This window comes from Orbicella franksi, chromosome 1 (assembly GCF_964199315.1).
Source record: "Orbicella franksi chromosome 1, jaOrbFran1.1, whole genome shotgun sequence".
Classification (NCBI taxonomy): domain Eukaryota; kingdom Metazoa; phylum Cnidaria; class Anthozoa; order Scleractinia; family Merulinidae; genus Orbicella; species Orbicella franksi.
Window position 1 is genome coordinate 44,240,379 of NC_138145.1, and position 21,276 is coordinate 44,261,654.

The following is a 21,276-nucleotide window of genomic DNA, read 5'->3' on the forward strand; positions in this document are numbered from 1 at the left end:
CTTACAGGATCAGTGGTTTTCAATAATTTGTAAGGAGGGGTGTTTCTAATAGTATGTAATGTGCAAGTACAGTACATGTAATAATTGTGATTAATTTACTAATGAACTAAACAGTGTCTTTTATCTTTAAGGATCAGTATTCCTGCAACATGCCATGACATTAACATCCACACCAGAAAGTGAACAGGCCAATATTATTCAGGCAGACTGAAGCAAATGGAGGATAAGGTTCACACTCTAGATGCACATGGTTAGTATATGTCTCCCCAGGCCTCCCTTTTGTGTGGATTGCTGCCAGTTCATGATTGTATGAAATCCATTCAAGGTTACTTCCTAGATTTCCCTGGTAGTCTAACCACTAGGTTTAACCTGTTTATACACCTGGATAGAAAAAGTTACATGTACTGTGAGTGAAAGTAAACTTTCCTGCCCAGGATTCTCATAAAAGAAACAAAAATTTTCCTTTCCATTGATAAAATGAACAGGCAAATCCTAATCCAGGTTCTAGCTTCATCATGCATGTGATGGTGTCGTCCAAGAAGAAAGAACATACTTTATACTGTACTGAATATATTTTGGATGCTTAAAATTTCAGGTAGTTACAAATTTTGGATGGTTATATTTGTGGACACTTTTTTGTCCAAAATTAAAGTCTTCTGAAATTTTTTGCAAGTAATGCATATGAAAAGTATCTATTTTTATGTTGTCATAATAAGGAGACCAATGAGCAGAGCAGAGTCTTCATTTCATTAAGATTCCCCCCCCCCCCCCCACCCAGTTCAGAGCATTTTAAGTTGCTCAATTCAAGCTTATTGATTCCTGGGTTAATAATATTCCTTGGACTCATTCAGAATTTCTTGCCTCTGGCTTCAGAGTTAATGTCCGGTTCAGAATCATCTATCCCACCAAGGAATATCATTGATTGATTGCATAAGGAATTAGTTTGTTTTGGTGTGATATAAATGTTTCCTGGGTAATCCTTTAGGAGGTTGTGAAATTCTCAAGACTGCTAAAGCAAAATTTTAAGAGAAAATATTTATTTTTCATGCATATTTAGCAAACGTCCTGTACAAAATACTTACTACATACATATTGGATTTGCGGGCAAGTTGCTAGAGACATAGAGCACAAGATCAAGGACCATGGACCCAGGACTCATGACATAGCACCAAGGAGCAAGGATAGGACTGAGGACCGACGACTGAGGACCGAGGACTGACAACTGGGGATCAAGAACAGTGGATAAAATTCAAGCCTTGGATGACAAACTTTCAGAAGTTGAATTATAGATATATTACGGTATATGAGATATTACCAGTAGCTGAGATTGCACGGTGCACCTTGCCCTGAGGGTTTTTCTCTGGGTACTCCGGTTTCCCTCACTCCTGAAAAACCAATATTTCCGAATTTCAATTAACAAAACTGGCGACACATCGCTGTGGGACAATTGAGATGAAAAATTCTTTGATTACTCAAGGTAAACATTAGGTGCACCTTGCCCTGAGCGTTTTTTTCCGGGTACTCCGGTTTCCCTCACTCTTGAAAAACCAATATTTTCAAATTCCAATTTAACAAAATTGTCGACACATTGTTGTGGGCCAATTGAGATGAAAAATTCTCTCTGTTTATTTCCTAGTTACATGTGCACATGTGGCTTCACAGTCTCCTTTGCAGCTGTTATTTAAGTCAATGAGCAAATTGGGAAGTAGCTCTATTTATTTTCTGTCTTTTTCAAAGATCTCTTTTTTGATCATAGTTAAAGGGAAATTCCCAAGTCAATCAATCATTCAATCAGTCAATCAATCAATCAATCAATCAATCAATCAATCAATCAATCAATCAATCTGACTCATTAAATCAATCAAACAATTACTCAGTAACTCAATTAATAGCTTAAAAACTCAGGATATGCAGATAACTAAAATAGCAATTACTGACCTTCAAATTTACACTGTGTCTAGTTGCATTTGAAGAGCTTTAAACAGACATAAATTCCAATACCACTTTGATGCACATGTAACTAGGACCCATATGAACAGAGTATTGAACTGACCAGTGTGTTGTGTGGGTGTTGTTCATCGGCAAATAAGTGGCTTGCTTGCAAATTCCCTCTAGGGGTATTCTAAGACTTTATTGCCGCATGTTCCATGAATTATATATGGTATTAATTATTTTGAAACCAAAATATATTCCCCTTTATTATATTAGAGCCGGGAAATTTTGCCAGTAGCAATCATTATTACTCCAAATTAATTGAAACTCGATTACTGGGAAATCTCTTTCTGATAAATTAAAAATATTAAGGTTGATAACTTTTATTTTATTTTCATGCATACAGAGATAAAACAAACACGAACCGACATTTTGTTCAAAATTGCCTGAAAAAGTTCATTTTTGCAATTACAGCATTTTCCAATTCAGAAACAGACAATGAAATTACCAAAACCCAGGCAGAAAATAAGCTAAAAAGTATTTCAATTAAAAATAAAGTCAAAACTTATTTAACATTTTATTTCTTTTTTACATGTTTACAGACATTTTGGGGTGCTCATTAAAAATTCTCATTTTCAAATTCTAGGATGCTCGTATCGTATCGTATCGTGTCTTAAATGCAAAACGTTCCTATAGCATTCTAACGACAATTTATTTTTCTTCCCAAAGGAAATTGATTTTACACTTTTTTGGCATATGTACAGGCATTTTGGTGTACCACTAAGGCAGTCGGACACAATCATTACAGTAAATTTGACTTCACAGAAGCCACTTATTTGCTCATGAAAACCTAGTTCCTTCTCCTTACAAGATTCCTATTGAGTAGCTTTGTGGTGAAATCTGTGTTTTTTTAATTGTTCACTTCCATTGGTTTTCCTCAGAAATCTTAAATTGAGTCTGGACTTGCAGTATCTTTTGCCAACATTAACATAAGGAACCTTTTAAGGGGTGAGGGGTGATTGAAATGTTCTCTTCATTTTGATGTCTGATTTGTGAAATATACCATATTTAAAATACCATTGCCACAGTGCGGAGCTAATTACCTTTCTTTACAAGAATTTTTCCTGTTTTCGCTGTGAAAAAAAAAAACATTCTTGTAATCCAAACTGTTTTGTTTTGGGAAAGAAGCTGCTCAGTAGGAAACTTGTATTTAAGAAGATATTTTACGTGGTCTTTTGTTTTTTGTAGTTTCAATGCTCATCATGCTCTAAAATCATCGGCCAAGTCAGTTCTCAGGCGAACTACTATTGTAAGATGAACAAAACAAACTGAGCTATCCACCAGAGGATGAATAAATTTCTTCCCATAATGCATTGCGACTGAGACTAATATATTTTTAAAAAAAATTTCGTGAGGACTCTCGTGACATCATCATCATGGCGTCCTCTTTGTGTCTGGTAATGGTGGGCCCTTTTATGGTGCGCAACTCCTGTATTTACCGGCATGTTTCTCTGTGAAAGGCCAATGTATAAATGCTTTGTGTAATTTGCCTTGATTATACAGTGGAACCACGCTCTACGGACACCCGCTTATAACAGACAGTCTCGTTTGTCCCGACAAAAAGCTCATATAATTTCTAAAATTAACCCGCTTTATACGGACAGCGGCTAATACGGACAACGGACACTTTTCTGTGTCCCGAGTCACTCTCATAAATTGTCAATCCTGCTTTACGGACACTGTTTACTGAAGTCTGCACACTGTCTATTTTCATTGTCTCAATTATGTGATAATTGTAAAGACTGTACCCTGTTCAAATGACAGATTTGTACGGGTTAATAAAATTTTATTACTGAAAAAAACAGTAACAAAATAGTATGACATTAAATTTTGAACAGTCTGTCTTTCTTCCGCTGTTTGACTCTTGTACTACGTATAGTCCTTAAATAAAGTTTTCTGCCTCCTCTTACATACGTTTCACTTCTTTGGCTTTTTGTTTAAGTCGTTGCTCTTAATAATCTTCCTCTTTAACGTTGTTTCCATGCTGCAAGTTGTACCAGGATCATTCTCCGCTGGTATTGTTGAGTTGTTGCTAACGTCTCGTAATTCTTCAAGTGAAATCACCTGTTTCCGAGGACCAGTCGTTTTTTTTTTTATAAACTTGTTTTGTTCCGTCTAAAGTAAGGTTGCTATCAAAACGCTTTTTAAGAAACGGTATACACTAATATGAAGACACCAGAGCCACTGGAACACCAAGCGTTTTAAACATGTGATTTATAACAAGTTTATCAACCGACTTGAAAAAGGCTTTATTGAAATGAAACATTCCTAAAAATTTTTCATGATGGTTTTATTTGAACTTGATCGGACGTAATGTGGCAAAGAACTAAATTTTGGCCTAAGCTTTGGCAGCTATGAAAGGTTTGCTAAGACGGCGAGTTACTATTGTTAGAAGAACGGAAATCCTTAGAGTAGCTATAAGTTATCGAGACGCTAATCTGTTTCAGGTCTTATAATATTTGTTAATCCATATTGGTAAAATTAGTTTGCTAGTAAGACCTATATTGTTGTTTGACGTATTTAGCTATTAAATTTTCTAACCTTGTCAAGAAGTCCCTCGGTAGCCCAATGGGTTACGCATCCGACCTGCTGTGCGGTCGGAAGGGCATATATACGCTCGACGCCCGTCGGGGGACTCCGCTTTTGTTCTTTTTCTTCGTTTTCCTTTCAACCTGAATAGATATTGTTTTTGTTTTTTTGTACAATCCTCTTTTCTTCCGTTTGAAGTAAGTTTGATGTGAAAATGGTTTTTAAGAAAGGGTATCAACTCTAAGCTTCCGTAAAATGCCTGACTGGTCATGCCTTCATTCTTTTTAAGCCCTAAAAATGACCTACTAACCAATATGAAGATACCAGAGCCAATGGAACACCAAGCGTTTTAAACATGTAATTTATAACCAGTTTATCAAGTGACTTGAAAAAGGCTTTATTGAAATGAAAAATGATTGAAAATTTTTCGTGATGGTTTTATTTGAACTTAATCGGACTTGATGTGGCACAAAACTAAACTTTGGCCTAAGCTTTGGCAGCTATTCTTGGTTTTCATGTGACGTAGTCATATTCCAAAATTAGAAATTATCCTTCCTTCTGAGGTTTTAGTTTCATCAGATAAAAGACCCTGTAGGAACGTGACGTTTGGCAATGTTTTAGCTCGACAGAGTTCTTCTTTTTGTAACAGAGCACTCCAAGCTTTTGCGTTGCGTGACATGAAAATGGCGGCCAGAAAAGACTGTCGCGTAGGTCAAAAGACGAGTTATCGCTTTAGTTTTTGTTAAATAAACGGTGCTTGCACTAGAAGAAGCATTTATTTCAATGTGTCGGAGCACTAGAGTAAAAATGTTCGTTTCAACAGCAAAACTCAAGGACGGATGTTTTTGTTATTTTACGGTCGCCATGTTTGTGCCCCTCCGAAGGGCACAAACATGGCGTCTCCATACAAAGCTCTATAAATTTGGATGACACGCTTCTGCGAATAACGGGCGAATGAAAAACAGCAGAAACCTGATTCTTGGCGAGGTTGTTTATATAGCAATCATCTATCATATCCTAGATTCTTGAATTTATTTATTGAATGGTTACGATTTTTAGTTTTGATCACATGACTGGTGAAAACCAAGAATTAAAGGTTTGCTAAGACGGCGACTTACTATTCTTAGGAGAACGGAAATCCTTAGAGTAGCTATATACGCTCGTCGCCAGTCGGGGGACTCCGCTTTTATTCTTTTTTTTCTTTTTCCTTTCAACGTAATTGTTTCTTTCTTTTTTTTTTTTTTTTTTGTACAATCCTCTTTTCTTCAGTTTGAACTAAGTTTTATGTGAAAATGCTTTTTAATAATGGGTATACACTTTAAACTGCCGTAAAATTCCTGACTTGTCATGCCTTCATTCTTTTTAACCGCTAAAAATTATCTAGTAACCAATATAAAGATACCAGAACCAATGGAACACCAAGTGTTTTAAACATGTGATTTATAGCAAGTTTATCAACCAAGTGTGGCGCATTTATCCAAGTGTGCCGTTTTTTTTTTAGTGTGCGCATTTTTCCAAGTGTGCCGCATTTTTCCAAGTGTGGTGCATGTTTCCAGGTGTGCCGCATTTTCTTAAGTGTGGCGCATTTTTCCAACTGTGGCGCATTTATCCAAGTGTGCCGCATTTTCTTAAGTGTGGCGCATTTATCCAAGTGTGCAGCATTTTCTTAAGTCTGGCGCATTTTTCCAACTGTGCCGCATTTTCTTAAGTGTGGCGCATTTTTCCAACTGTGCCGCATTTTCTTAACTGTGACGCATTTTTTGAAGTGTGTCGCATTTTTTTAAGTGTGGCGCATTTTTCCAAGTGTGCCGCATATTCTTAAGTGTGACGCATTTTTCCAAGTTTGCCGTATTTTCTTGTGTGTCGCATTTTCTTAAGTGTGGCGCATTTTTCCAAGTGAGACGCATTTTCTTAAGTGTGGCGCATTTTTCCAAGTGTGCCGCATTTTTTTAAGTGTGACGCATTTTTCCAACTGTGCCGCATTTTCTTAACTGTGGCGTATTTTTCCAAGTGTGCCGTTTTTTCTTCTGTGTCACATTTTCTTAAGTGTGGCGCATTTTTCCAAGTGACGCGCATTTTTTTAAGTGTGGCGCATTTTTCCAAGTGTGCCGCATTTTCCTAAGTGTGGCGTATTTTTCCAAGTGCGCCGCATTTTTTTAAGTGTGGCGCATTTTTCCAAGTGTGCCGCATTTTCTCAAGTGTGATGCATTTTTTCAACTGTGCCGCATTTTCTTAACTGTGGCGCATTTTTCCAAGTGTGCCGCATTTTCTTCTGTGTCGCATTTTGTTAAGTGTGGCGCATTTTTCCAAGTCAGGCGCACTTTTTTAAGTGTGGCGCATTTTTCCAAGTGTGCCGCATTTTCCTAAGTGTGGCGCATTTTTCCAACTGTGCCGCATATTCTTAAGTGTGGCGCATATTTCCACGTGTGCCGCATTTTCTTGTGTGTCGCATTTTCTTAAGTGTGCCGCATTTTTCCAAGTGTGCCGCATTTTTCTAAATGTGGCGTATTTTTCCAAGTGCGCCGCATTTTTCCAAGTGTGCCGCATTTTCTTAAGTGTGGCGCATTTTTGCAAGTGTGACGCATTTTTCCAAGTGTGCCGCACATTCTTAAGTGTGGCGCATTTTTCCAAGTGTGCCGAATTTTCTTGACTGTGGCACATTTTTCCAAGTGTGCCGCATTTTCTCAAGTGTGGCACATTTTTCCAAGTGCGCCGCATTTTCTTAAGTGTGGCGCATTTTTTCAAGTGTGCGGCATTTTCCTAAGTGTGGTGCATTTTTCCAAGTGCACTGCATTTTTTTTAAGTGTGGCGAATTTTTCGTAGTTTACCGCATTTTCTTAACTGTGGCGCATTTTTCCAAGTGTGCAGCATTTTCTTAAGTGTGATGGATTTTTTCAACTGTGCCGCATTTTGTTAATTGTGGCGCATTTTTTGAAGTGTTTCGCATTTTCTTAAGTGTGGCGCATTTTTCTAAGTGTGCCGCATATTTTTAAGTGTGGCGCATTTTTCAAGTGTGCTGCATTTTCTTAAGTGTGACGCATTTTTCCAAGTGTACCGCACCTTCTTAACTGTGGCGCATTTTTTGAAGTGTGTTGCACTTGCTTAAGTGTGGCGCATTTTTCTAAGTGTGCAACATATTCTTAAGTATGGCCCATTTTTCCAAGTGTGCCGCATTTTCTTGACTGTGGCACATTTTTCCAAGTGTGGCGCATTTATCCAGGTGTGCGTCATGTTTCCAGGTGTGCCGCATTTTCTTAAGTGCAGCGCATTTATCCACCTGTGCTGCTTTTTTCCACGTCAGGCGATTTTATCCAAGTGTGGCGCACTTTTCCAAGTGTCCCGCAAGTATTCAACTGTGGCGCATTTATCTAAGTGACTTGATAAATTATTCAAAATTTTTTATGATGGTTTTATTTGATTTTTATTGGACTTAATATGGCACAGAACTAAACTTTGGTCTGAGCTTTTGCAGCTATAAACGGTTTGCTAAGACGGCGGGTTACTATTGTTAAACCGAATTTATAGGTGAAATTTATAGGTTAATACCTTTTTCCACCTTGAATATGTTTTACAGTAATCAATATTAAATCAATAACGGGGGAGAAAGTGTACAGCCGTTTCGTCGATAACTAACTGGGTAAAACATTTGACCGTCGAAATCATCATTCCTTTGAATTTTTCTGCCATTAAAAAAAAACAACTTTAGCCAAATGAATTCGTGTTGTCCTTCAGTTTGCTGGGAATATTCATTGACAGGTTCATATTAGAACGGATTTTTCTCAGCGCTTTTCGAGATAAAAAGTTACTTAAGACCTTTAGAAAACAAAAAAAACAGTATACATCACTAGTTCTTATACAATTACCTCGCTTCCCGAGTCAACAGACAAATTTTTCAATGGGAGTTACACCAACAAGCCGGTACCTTTTTTTATCTAGCTGCTTTTCCACTAGAAAATAACAAAGGAAATCTCTCAGTTGAAAAAAGGATCTTCAACTGCAGGTTTTCCAGAACACGACGCACCAGTGAAAATGTTTTTGGCATTCTGTAAAGCAGGTTCAGGGTATTTTCTACCGTTATGTGTGTACAGCCAGAGGTTGCTGTTAAAATTGTCCACTGTGCAATAGCTCTGCACAACTTCGTAAGATCAAGAGTTTAAGAGAAGTAATTCGTCATGTCCTTCACTGCGCTGGAGATCATCATTGAAAGGTTCTTATTTTGAGGTGTCATTAGATTGCTAACGGGTTTTGTTCAACGCTTTCCGTGATGAAACGTGAACTAACACCTCTACAATACAAATAACAGTATACGTTACTTGTTCTTAACATTACCTTGTCGAGTAGACTCAAAATCTATCTTGACGGAGAATACATCTTGAGTTTTGTGCATGCAAATTTTGCATCGTTGCAGTTCCATAACCACTCCAGACAGAAGCGCAGCAACAAACTGAATGCCTGAAACTTTTTCATACGCAGTGGCGAGGAAAAAGGAAAATTTATACCAGTTGAAACATTGAACGTGCATGGTACACAACGAACGTGAAGCAGCAATGTGATTTACAATGTAAATGTATAATTTTTTTCCCAACGCGCGTGTGGTTCAAAGAGATCATTTGATTGGTCCGTGTCTTTACTGTATTTAGTTCGCAACACCTTATTACAATTCAGTCCTAGGAGAGTGCCATTCCTTTGATCTTATATATGGTGGATGGTCATACTAAAAAGGACGCGCAGAAAGACATTGGTGACGGAGTTGGCAAATTAAATTCATTTATCCCTACTGTGTTGTCAAAAATCGTGGACTACAAAACGTTTTTATCTTCTGTTTAATACCTAGTTGAGGTCACCATCGTGCGTTAGTTTACAGAGCTATAACGAAAACTCGCAACTGTACAAACTAAATTTTGTGCTCTTTAATTCTATCAGTCAATCAATCAATCAATCAATCAACTAGCTATTAAGTTAATCAGTGTATCAATCAATCATTGAATCATTAATCATTCTATCAATCAATCAAACAATCAATCAATCAATCAATCAACCAACCAACCAACCAATCAAACAATCAACCAATCAATCAACCAATCAATCAATCAATCAATCAATCAATCAATCAGTAATGTTCATTACGTTCTGCTGAATGTAACCTTAGCTCAGCTGAAATCACATTTAAACAAACTAGAGTGCACTGTCTTAGCGATACCAGTATTCATCAACAAAGCTTCATATATAGTGCACAATGGGTTTTGGTTGTTTTTGCCAGCGGACTTCACTGGTTCTTTTCTTTGCCTCGGTTTTCTTTGATGGATTCAGGATGACGTCACAACCTTCTTTTGCCTTATCCTTGACGCAAGCCACGTACTTTTTCACGTGATCGGATAAGTAAGCAAGTGGCGAGGATCCCTGGGCAAGAACCTAAAGAACATGAACAGTGAATTTAGCTTGAAAATTAAAACTGATAACACCGCCGCCTCTTCTGCTAAGATTTCCTTCTAAGCAAACACACCGGGTCTTGGATTTCGTTTGCCTCACAAGGCTTGATACATAGGATTGCAGTGGGTGTTTTCGTTGTTTAAATGAGCTCCACAGATCTTCATAGTACATTGAAATTACGCCCTGCGATCCATCTCCGTACCCCACCACTCTTTCCCTATTTTCCCCGTCTTGGACCCCGTTCGTAGCTGTGTTGCACATCTATGACATGAACTTAGTTGACAAACAAGCTTTCTGATCTATTGACCCCTCTCTCTTACTTTGAAAAGTCGCTAAAAGAGAGTGCAAGTAAAAGCAAACGCACCTGATAGTGAAAGTCTCTTAGACTGAAATCATTGCCTAGGGCTCCCTTAGAATAACTTCTGGCTTTCTTTATCTCCAACTGACCAATCATGTAAGCGGTCGCTTGTCCGGGGTCGCTCTGGTACCGAGTCACCTGACGAGGTTATAGAAGAACATTGCTGGGATATGTTCAAAAATTGATTAACAACAGATGTGAAGAGGACAACATATAAACCAACGTAAACTGAATGGATGGATTTTAGTGAGAAATGAAATGATTTCACACATCCTGGTAGGTTAATTTAGAGTCCACTGGGATTTGAACTTATTCTTAATATTCTTAATCAAGTTCGCTGCTGTGCCAATACGTTCTGACCTATTTTAACGTCTAGCTGATTAGAATAATTCAACATACTCAGCTATGTCGAGAAGTACTGGGACCTGTATTATTGTTCAACTTCTCAGTAATCCGCCGATCAACCTTACTCATGTCTAGTTGTTTATTGTTGTTTTGTAGAAACTGTTTGGTCTGTAGAAAGTGTTTAGTGTGTGGAAACGAAACCATCTTAGGGATAATTAACTGCGATCTTAAATCACTAATCACGTAAATATACGGGGATAGCGGAACGTAAGTATACAGGGGAGGGAGGGAGGGGGAGGAGGGGCTTACAAGCGAGCGCCAGAGGCGCTAACTTGTAGGGGGTCTGGAGATATTTGTAAAATTATTATTTTATAGAGTTTTTGCTTGAAATTGGGGGGAGGGGGGGAAGAGTTAGCCCCCCGCAGCCCCCCCCGGCTCCGCCGTCCCTGATATATGGAGTTTCTCTCGGGCATGAAATCACAACAAATATGACCCCCGCTCCCTCCCTTCTCGCTGCGAGTCGTTGATTGTACTTTTAGTAAAGAGCTGTGAATTGCTGGGTCATTTTTTTTTTCAACTCTCGCGGACTACAAATGAATGGATGGTGTTCAAGTGTAATGCTCACTAGGTAAAAAGTGGAAATTTGTTGCTGTAATTATAGACTTAGAGCTATTTTCTCACCTCCTTCTTGGCAAGGTCTGTATCGTCCCACGCGTATTTACTAAAGTACTCCAGGGCCGTGTCTCTTGTGAAACCAAAATAGTGCAAACCAGTGTCCACGATTAAGCGAAGAGCTCGCCACACCTACATTAGGAAGAGTGCGAGATAATTACAAGGAAAACAGTCGTTTTCGGAACAAAATAAGAGATAACTGCGACCACAATTCCGTTCTTAAAGGAGCTCAGTCAGTATTTTAAGTTATTTGGGCACGTACGAAATTACGTTTAAATTGAAGGGAACCTGAAAATAGTAGTTGCTAAGATAGAAAAACACGAGAGGGATAATAATAAACTATAAAGAAACAAGGACGGTTAAGGATGGAGAAGACTGACACGGATTACACCTTTTCAGGATGCGTAAACCCTGACTAGCTCCTTTAAGAGTGATGGTGTTGCAGTAAAACAAAACAATAATTAAGAGAATTAAAACATAAAAACATCTGCATTGAGTTGACGAGGCATGATATATGGCGTCACTTTGCATAAACACAGAAGTTGCCTCTTTCTGTAGAAAGCTATCCAGATATATTCTTATATTATTAAATAATCTTAGCAGTCTCGTTGGCTGTTCGCGTTTTAGACAACAAGCTGGTACAATTTGATGGACGATCTTCAGTACATTTTTGATGACGGTGGAAAACTCCTCTTACAATCTCTATGGAGCGTAACGTAACAAAACATAATGTAACGTAACGTAACGTAATATAGCATAACCTAAAGCAACGTAACATGTAGCAAGATAAGTAAACAATAAAGAATCAGTAGAAATGAGCTAAAACTTAATGATGCGTGACACTAAAATGATAAACTAAAATATGAGGCTGAAAGCACTTTAAATTGTCAAATAGCAGCTGGTTTGCAAAATGTTTCAGGATTAGCCCTTCTTCAGTGGATGAAAAACGAGTAAACAATAGCCTAGACTGGCGCATTCTCTCCTTACCTGCCACTTCAGCATTCCAAACTTCTGCATGGGTTCATACTTGTAAGTGTCTGTATCTTCAGCTATGAGCGGATTCTCAGCGTATAGAGCCCAGCCTTCTGTAAACGCCGTGTAATAGGTGACGCTGTCAAGCCAACTAATCACTCCGCCGCAGCTGTCACGGAAATGTTCTATGTTACCTTGAACCTGTTACAGGAGAAGAGGAACGTTAGGAATAATTCTGAGAACGAGTTTTCTATGAGCATGGAACCGACGAGGCACAGTTTCGTTGATCACCAAATCCAGGCAGGTTTAGTACGCTAACTTGATAGGAACACAGAACTAGCACGAGCTGTTTTAAAATGTAATGATGGTACGATTTTTTTTGTCGAGGTGTTTTCTAAAAGAAATAGAAAACATGCTCGCCGAGGTTCTATCGAGTTACAGGGGCTTGTGTTCCCACAGCATTTCTCGTTCTCCCAAACTTCCTCTTGTGTTTTCCCAAACTTCGACTTGTGTTTCTATATGTTGTTCAATGTTAAAGAGCAGTTTTCATATGGCAAAACTGAGGTAATCATTCTGGCCAATTAAAAATTATACAGACAAATCCAGGGAATCAATCAGAACTCAAAGCAATACATGTACCCGACATAAAGCGCGGGAAAACGTGTGCAAGCGAGTCACGATTAGAAGACAAAGTGGCACGTGTTTTTTAAAGTCAATTGCTTAGCGTCACAGTAATGCGAAACAAAACCAAATGCGAATGGCTTTCGATACTCAAATGAAAACCGCTCTGTATATTTTTCAGTCAAAACGTTTGGAATAGTTTTCCTTTCGTTACGAGAAACATTTACCTGCGGGTTATTGGGTTTTATTAGCGAGTTGACCTCACTAAGAGAACCAATAAGCTTCGCAACTTTTTGGCCTCATCAACGATCACCTCGTAGATGTCGAGAGCGAAAAATCTAATTATTATTTAGCGAACAGTTGCACATCCGCGAACAATTAAATCCGCTTTCAACCTCTTTTGGTGAGTGAACGGTGAGTTACACTACCGCAACTCGTTGACTCGTTGTGTAATTGCCGTTAAATTTTTATAGTAAAATAACCCTTTCAATATAGGAACTTATAATGTTACTTCTCATTAATAATTCATCAAGTTAAAACAAAGAAAATAAAAACCGTGAGGGAGGTTTGGATACCCGGTCTTAATTAGCATAGATTTTGACGATTTTACTCGTCTGTTTACTCCTTAGTTTTCGTTTCCATTGAGAAGATATATCAAACACTCTAGATAGTGTTTCATCGGCTATCCAAACACCTCGAATTTCGTCAAAAATACTCCGCTGCGCGTCGTATTTTCAACTCTTTTCTCGATGTTTAGATATCCCGATGAAACACTATCTCTCGTGTTTGATATATTACATATAATGTTATAATAAAAAGGTGGTGGTTGTTGTTGTTGTAGATAACTCTGCCGTTGAATTCTTGTGCCTCTTAAATGTACTGAGGTGGCAAGAAATTTCAGATACATAAAATGTAATCTGCTTCCCACAGTGAATCTGCAAGATATAACTAGTTATGCAACACATTTGAATGGTATACCATGGAATATCCCACGAGTCAATTACATTTTCTCGATATACACACGAGTCTTTAGGCGACTGTGAATACCAAGGAAATATAAGAGACACGTGGGATATTCCATGGTATACCACGGGAGAGCATTGCATAACTATTTTATACCATGCCATAGAAAATACAGTGGCCAACACTGTCAATATGACATAAAACGCAGCGTACGATGGGAAGGTTGGATGTAATACCGTCGAATATACAACGGCGTTCCTGTATTCTGATTGGCTGTATGTTCTACGGCATGGTATAAAGGGTAATACTTAATTGCGTTAGTAGAAAATTATTTAATAAACTAAGTCTAGTAACACGCTAACCTGCGTATGGTGTCCAGGCCTCGCCTCATGAGCATTGACGCTCCATTCAGAGAATCTGGGACCCAGATTTTCCAGGAAAAATGGAAGGTTGTATTTTGCACTTCGTGTGCAATCTGCGCCAGCACTTTGGTAACTTTGAGCTCCACTCGATGGGTTCAGGTTAGGCTGCATATCAACTGGACAGATGGGTGTGGTAGCTTTATCTCCAGTAAAGTGGAACAGTGGAATAGTCTTGGGTGCAAGCAAACTCATGACCTGAAATAGTAGCAAAAAAAAATCAACTGTTCTGCTTATAGTGAGCTCTTCAAAGACAACACAGCCCACTTCCAAGGCATTTGGGACAGTTCAGATATTGAGAATAATACATGGACACGCGTAGATATGGAATTTCTCTTCGAGTGTTCAACTCGATATCTCTCAAGTGAGCACAACGAACGAGTGAGATATAAAGTTGAATACGAGAGGAGTAATTCCATATCTACAACGACCTTCAAGCAACCATGTATAATTTTGTTGATTATATAAACATACTATTAAATAACGATATTTTTTACGATTTTGCGAAGATTTCGGAAGATTCTCCAAAAGTTGCCCGAAGGTCTCACGGACATTTCCGTACAGTTTCCGAAATGTTCCGAACATTACCCGAAAATTTCCGAAGATGTTTCGATCATACACCAACAAATTTAAGTACTGTTTAAGGCCAGGGTCAAACATGATATCAGTGAAGTCATCAATATCTTCACTGGTGAAGATATTGATGCCACTTGAGTCTCGGATGTAGTTTCGCATGAATTTTGTGTATTTTCGCATGAGTGGTGTATTTTCCAGTAAAGCCTTCGTGTCGATATAATAAAAAGGGCCCTCACACGAGCGGGGGATTATCAAAAGGACGAAACTTGCCTTTCTTGATTCCGCCATCCACAACTCAAGGGCAGCCCAGCGCTGAGGACAATATTTCTTCGCTCCTTCAATATCACTGCATTTTTTGTGTGCCTCTTCATCGGACTCGTTTTTAGGGATTGGTTCGGCGTTAAAGTAACTTTCAGACGAATTCAGCTTAGCTCTGAATTTCGCTACAGCGGTTTGATTGTCTGGTTCTCCAGTCACCTGCCTTGCGACTTCCACAACCTAACAACAAAAAAAGAGATTATGAAGAATAGTATGCCCTGGAAAGAGAGGGAGAGAAAACGTTTTCGGTTGTTACTTGCATGCTATGGAACAGGCTGCAACTAGCTATTCTAGAGAGTTCCCCCTCTCTCAGTGCTTTTACGAAAAGCGTAAGAAACACTTTTTTTAACTTCAAAGTAATAATAATATTTTTCAAAGATTGGGCATACTTTTTCATTAACCTCATGGAAGATTTTAGATTTTAATATATAATTTTTAGTGTAATTTTGCAGAATTGATATTTAATTTTTATCGTGTTTCTGTGAGGAGTAGCACAAGATCATTAGTGTAATCAATTATTTCGTGTTACCCCTCTGAACAAAGTCTGGATCATATCGTCACATATCGTATCGTTTCGTTTTTGCCTAATATAGATTAAAGATGATGCAGTTACAAATTCACGATGGTGTAGATATACGTACAGCATTGTGCAGTTACAGATACTAGATGGTCAGGAAGAGATTCAAGATGGAGCAGATACAAATTCAAGATGGCACAGATACAGATTCAAGATGGTTCAGATACAGATTCATGATGGTGCAGATGCACATTCAAGATGGTGCAGATACAGATTCGACAACAATCTAGAAATTCATATGTAATAAGACTTACCATGGGATAGAGAATGCTGAGTTGCTTTTTGCCGAGTTCATGAACTTCCCTGGGGGTCATGGCATTTGTTGTGAAATACGACATGATTTGGGAGTAGGCCTGCGATCCATTCAATGCTTCACCAGTGGGTAGATATGGGTCTGTTGGCCAGGACGTGTTCTCTATACCATCGAGCCAAACATACTCGAGTGGAAGTTTGCCCAAGCCGCTGGACACATTGCTGGGAACGCAGTGACGGATGTGTTCAAATTCGACATAACTGAAAACAAACAGCGGAACTGTAAGGATTTTCAAAATGTTGAAAGACAAATGGATGCCCTTTGGAGAATATCTTGCCGACTGAAAAAATAATAATCGATTAAACAGTGAACAAATCACTTCACACGATGTTATCCAGTTAAAACACGGGTATACCACAAGGGTAGCGGAAACACCGCTGATTCCGGTTCGAGTGAAAGTTTATTTAAACATGTGTGTTAAATGGTAAAGCAAATAATTACGTCCAAGATAGAAAGATGAAAAAGGAGAGTAGTTAAGTTCAGTTCAGAGGATTATGTTTTTTAAGCCGATTACTTGGAAACTTCTATGGCAAACTGACAAAAAATGATTACTGGGAATTATCGTTGAATGATTAATATATGAAAGCAATGCTATGAATGCTTGTTGTGCAGCTCAACAGCACTGTTTACTAGACTTGTCAGTCCACATACTCAGAATGCCACAATACTACACGTTCTTCTTAGCGTTTTAACACGGTAAAACTTTGTTAATTCTAAATTTGAAGCAGCATAACTGAACGGTTACTGTTTAACTTCTATTAACAGTACCTTAACAGCTGGCTGAGTGGTTCTCCTATGTACGTCACAAGATAATCCCGGATGGATTCGCTGACATTTTTTCCTTCGTGTGTCTTCATCCAGTCGTTATTAGTGTCTTCTGTGATGTTACTGTAGTAATCAGGGTCCAGGAGGGGTTTGACAAACCAGCTTTGTAAGACACCTACAATAACAGAACCAATCTTGTATAGAAAGAGGGGGAGGCCAATGCATGCTGGGTCAGGGTTTCCCTTCAAATATTTACTCTCAGCCACCGCCAAATACTAAAGTATTTGAATCGGCAGACGCATTCAATTGCTTCGAGCTTTGTAATTAAACGAAATACAGAACAGCATTTGCACAGATCAACATTACACTGGAAAAAACGGTGATGTGTTTGTCATTTTATCATTGTAACTGAACCCAGAAAATGGCCAGACAATCAAGAAAACAATGCGTGTTCTCAGAGGTCGTTTTAACAACGTTCTAGGGCGAAATTAGAGATAAAACAAAATGGATGAGAGACTAACACATGGGTAGAGGATAGAACGGCACACTGCGAATTACAAATTCTTCCAAGTGTAAAACATCTCCGCCTCTTTCTCGATCCCTTGATACCTCCCTTCCCACGCTAGATTCTAGATCACCTACGCTGGTTTACCTCGTAGAAAGATGTTGTCACGCAACCAAAAATAAAACGAATTCCGGTAAGAAGAAAGTTTTGCAGACAAGAAGCAGCCATGAAGACCTGGCTTTCATGCACAAAAACAGCCCTGGTTCTTGCTGCTTGAATTCTCGTGATTTCCATTTTGCGTGACAGACGTTTCATCACGTGACTATAGCGAGGACTATACGGGAACGGGACAACAACATATCAGTGAACGTACGATTCGTGTTCAGGGAATTTGTCAAGCAGCTTTTCTGATTTGCCAAGAACAGTTTACTTGTTTTGCAAGACGAGCTCCAAATTATATGAAACAATGGTCATCTATTGTCTAACAGTCAATACTTGTCAATCAATTCAGATCTAATCAGACGCCCTAATCCTAGCCTGCGTAGCAAGCGTTTCCGTGGGGTTTGGTAGCAAAGAAAGACCGAGGAAAGGGATTTTCGGTGTTTTGTCTGCGCGGAAAATGGGGCGAGAACCAAAAAAAAGAAGGAGGGGGGTGGGAGAGGGGAAGGAAGGAAACGCTTGCAGACAAACCCCTGGATTTTGAAAACCTCCGTTCGCCAGCGCACGGAGCTCGTGATTGGCTGGGCTAGTCCAATATTATTGACATGTGTCGATCAAAGGTATTTTAATACCTTTGAGTGCCAGACAAAATGGGAAGACGCGTTCGAAGCTTGGTTACAAAACGCTTTAACTTTTCTCGCTGAACGAGGATTTAGTCGTCAGCTTCGACAGTACGGTAGAAATCCTGTAATGCAATGCCGACGCTTTGGTTTTTAGAAGCCTGCACATTATTGCAGAAGCAAGCGCGACACAACCTGCAGCTGTTCCCTTAATTTTAACATCACTTTCTTGAATGCCACATGCGCCAAGGACAAGATAATAAACCACGGGACAGAAAATTAGCACTACTGCGTGGGAAAACTTAGTGATTTCGTCTGGCTTGTTACAAGGCAACATGTTGTCGTAGGTACTGCGACATTTCATCAGAAGCATTTTTGTTGACAGCATTTAGAACCTCTGGGTACAATTCTGAATGATTTGTTATAGTGTTAGCTGCGGCATGCCAGTTTTTGTCACATATTTGCCTTACCAAAAATTTAGTCGTCTCGTCGCGAGGAATTCTTACGAGGACATTTTACAAACAACTTTGACTTGGAGGTCGCCTAGGGGAAGATTATCTTTATTCAGATACTGGTCAAGATTATCGTTATTTCTCCTCTCAGATGTTTGAAGCCTCTCCTGCCCAAATTCCAAAGTTTGCCGAGAAGACTTTCCGTTGTTTGTTTTTGTTGCAGCGATAACAGTCGAACCGATTTGCGGATTTGGCGTTTCCAGCAAACGCTTCTTTATTGGAATTGCCTTTGTGAGAGTTGACTTGCTAATTTTACTTTGTATCGATTCCTGGACTAATGAATACAGTGATCCAAGATTTCGAATCATGCGAGCACAAGGATTACTAACGCGACTGGAATACTTCTCACAGTTTAACTTTCAGGCAGATTTGTGCTAAAACGTCACCCTTGCAGTCCTTCCTTTTAGACGGACTGAGCAGCTTGATTAAAAATTACCAAATTTAATTCATCGAGATTTCTCCGTTCCCACCGTGCGCTTGTTGTTTCAGACATATTTTGACAAGTAAAGTTTATTTTGGTTCAAAGTTCACTTCCGCTACGGAAGGCCGAAGATTTTATTGGTTAATTTATGACAGCCGATGACAGTACGAAATCTCAGTGTGCGCGCTCAGGCATGAAAGGCCAAGTTGGCAGTTTTCAAAATCCAGGGGTTTGTCTGCAAGCGTTTCCTTCCTTCCTTCCCCTCCCCCTCGCCCCTCTTTTACTCGCTCCATTTTTCGCGCTGTAATATTCTTTGCTCCCGAACACCACAGAAACGCTTGCTACGCAGGCTACCCTAATCCCTAAACTTTTTAGTTAGTCTGATTCAGTGCTAAAGGACTCGACATGATCTTTTTAACCGACACCCAGTCCCGACCTTGCATTTCCAGTTGAAAATATCAAATCAGTGTTTCATTGTTTGAGGCAGCGACAGACAACCGTAGCGGAAAATTAATGCAGATTGTTTACACAGTGCAAAAACAACAATTACGCAACAGTGCCTTACCTGTTGAGTTGTACAAGGAAATATTCAAGTACTGCCTTTTGATTGTGTTAATTCCAGCTACACATTCCTCCACACTGCGAATCATTCCTTTCAGCACTCCCATCTTCATATTTTCAATGTATTGCAAAATGCCTGCTTTGTGAGTCTTCAGTTTCGTTTCAATCAGCTCCACATCCGATGCGTTGTAAGGTTTGTGATGCAGGCCCAATCCGTTGTGAACAGCGTATCCCTGATAGCAGATTTCCTGCCAGCAAAACAAATTCGGTCCCATCATCCAATCCCCGGCGTAGTAATTCACGTCATACGGCTGACCGAACATATGTTGAAGGTAATGCTTCACTTGTGCAAGTGCTTTCCTCTCGCGGGGCTTCAACGAGTCCGTGTTGATCTTCTTTCCTTTGATCTCGCTGAAAAGACCCAAAGCAGTGTCCGTTCGTTTTTTGATGACGGATGGCGTAGGATCATAACCAACGAATTCCGTTTTAATCCTGCCCTCAGTTACATCAGGATCCCAGTATACATCATAGGGATGAAGTTTGAAATATGTTGCCTTGACACGATCGAGGAATTCACCAAGTCCCACTCGCTTCGCCTCCTCGGAAAAATCGCATCTGCTTGAGGGGCTGGTGGTCGCGGTAGGAGGGAGAGTGGATTTTGGAACGCCGATTGTTGTCGATGGGATGGACTCCGTTGTTTTTCCTTCTTGCTGTTGATTGGAAATGGAAACTGACGATTTTTCATTTTTTTGACTCGCTTGGTCGTTTGCTGCAATTGTAATCAACACGATTCCCACAATTAAGAAGGCCAATGCAACAGCCAACACCACAAATGTAATGATCCGCTCTTTCGAATATCTCCTTCCGAAAGTGGTCTGCGGGCCATCAATAATGATCATTTCCGTGCTTTTTGAGGACTCCATGATTGGTAAAACCGGTGCACAGTCTGCAGATGTTCCGTGCCTTGCACGATTAGTTCACCCGATCACTTTTCAGTCTTCAACTGCCACTCGTATTACTATTAAAACGCTTTGATAGGTACAGCTCGGAAAAGTGATACCACAATAACAAATAGAACCTGTCGAGAGGTGTTTCACGACAATAGATGACTTTCTGTCAGCAGGTTTGCGACTTTCGGGCCGCAGACAACACGCACTCTGCACACGGGCCAATCCACGTAAGGTGACAACGAAATTCACAGGAATCTATCGTTCTTTGCAGTTTTACTCACACTTTACAAGTAGCAGTTGCGTCTCTCAGTTGATACAACACCGAGGGAGGCGTTGGGATTTTCGGTTTCACGGTTTTGGCTATTTTTCTGTTTTTGTGCCAAAGAACTTTGGTTTTTCGGTCTTGTTGGTCACTGCAGTTTGAGGGCTTCAGCCAAGTACAGTTGGTATTCACAAATACTAAGATGAAATTAGCCTAGTTTACTCTGTATGACACACCTGTCACCCTTTTACGTAACGGATCGATTAAGGTTTTGTCAAAATTTTAATAATAGTTTCTTTTGACGGGTCATTACTTTCGGTTGGCAGTTGGATAATAAATCTCTTGTTAGATGTTTTGGTGTTTAGTACCGCCCCCTTGTCTGCCCTCTGAAAAGTGAAAAAAATGAAAAAAAAAAAAAAAAAATTCTTTAAAACTG

General features: G+C 39.4%; 1 protein-coding gene across 2 annotated transcripts; it reads right to left on the reverse strand.

Annotated features, from left to right (window-relative positions):
* Nucleotides 1-8,726: 8,726 nt before the first annotated feature.
* LOC145463548 (uncharacterized) lies at nucleotides 8,727-21,222 on the reverse strand. 2 transcript variants are annotated; one of them, XR_014041345.1, is made up of 10 exons: nucleotides 19,633-21,222; nucleotides 16,854-17,025; nucleotides 16,027-16,285; nucleotides 15,148-15,375; nucleotides 14,245-14,499; nucleotides 12,314-12,499; nucleotides 11,336-11,458; nucleotides 10,316-10,447; nucleotides 9,561-9,933; nucleotides 8,727-9,520 (listed from the first exon to the last, which is right to left on the reverse strand). XR_014041345.1 is itself a non-coding variant. In XM_081447314.1 (9 exons), the coding sequence occupies exons 1-9, from the start codon at nucleotides 20,549-20,551 to the stop codon at nucleotides 9,742-9,744; spliced, it is 2,466 nt and encodes an 821-aa protein (XP_081303440.1). In that variant the 5' UTR covers nucleotides 20,552-21,222; the 3' UTR covers nucleotides 8,727-9,741. The 2 variants fall into 2 exon arrangements, 1 of the variants encoding a protein (XP_081303440.1); XM_081447314.1 differs by having other exon boundaries at nucleotides 8,727-9,933.
* Between the last annotated feature and the right edge of the window lie 54 nt (nucleotides 21,223-21,276).

What these genes read in the sequence shown, in the direction of transcription:
- LOC145463548 (XM_081447314.1), bottom strand. Translation starts at nt 20,551, where the DNA reads ATGGAGTCCTCAAAAAGCACGGAAATGATCATTATTGATGGCCCGCAG. An exon ending in TTCCTTGTACAACTCAACAG is followed by an intron (nt 17,026 to 19,632) that starts GTAAGGCACTGT and finishes CTGTTATTGTAG; the next exon opens with GTGTCTTACAAAGCTGGTTT. An exon ending in TCAGCATTCTCTATCCCATG is followed by an intron (nt 15,376 to 16,026) that starts GTAAGTCTTATT and finishes TTTTGTTGTTAG; the next exon opens with GTTGTGGAAGTCGCAAGGCA.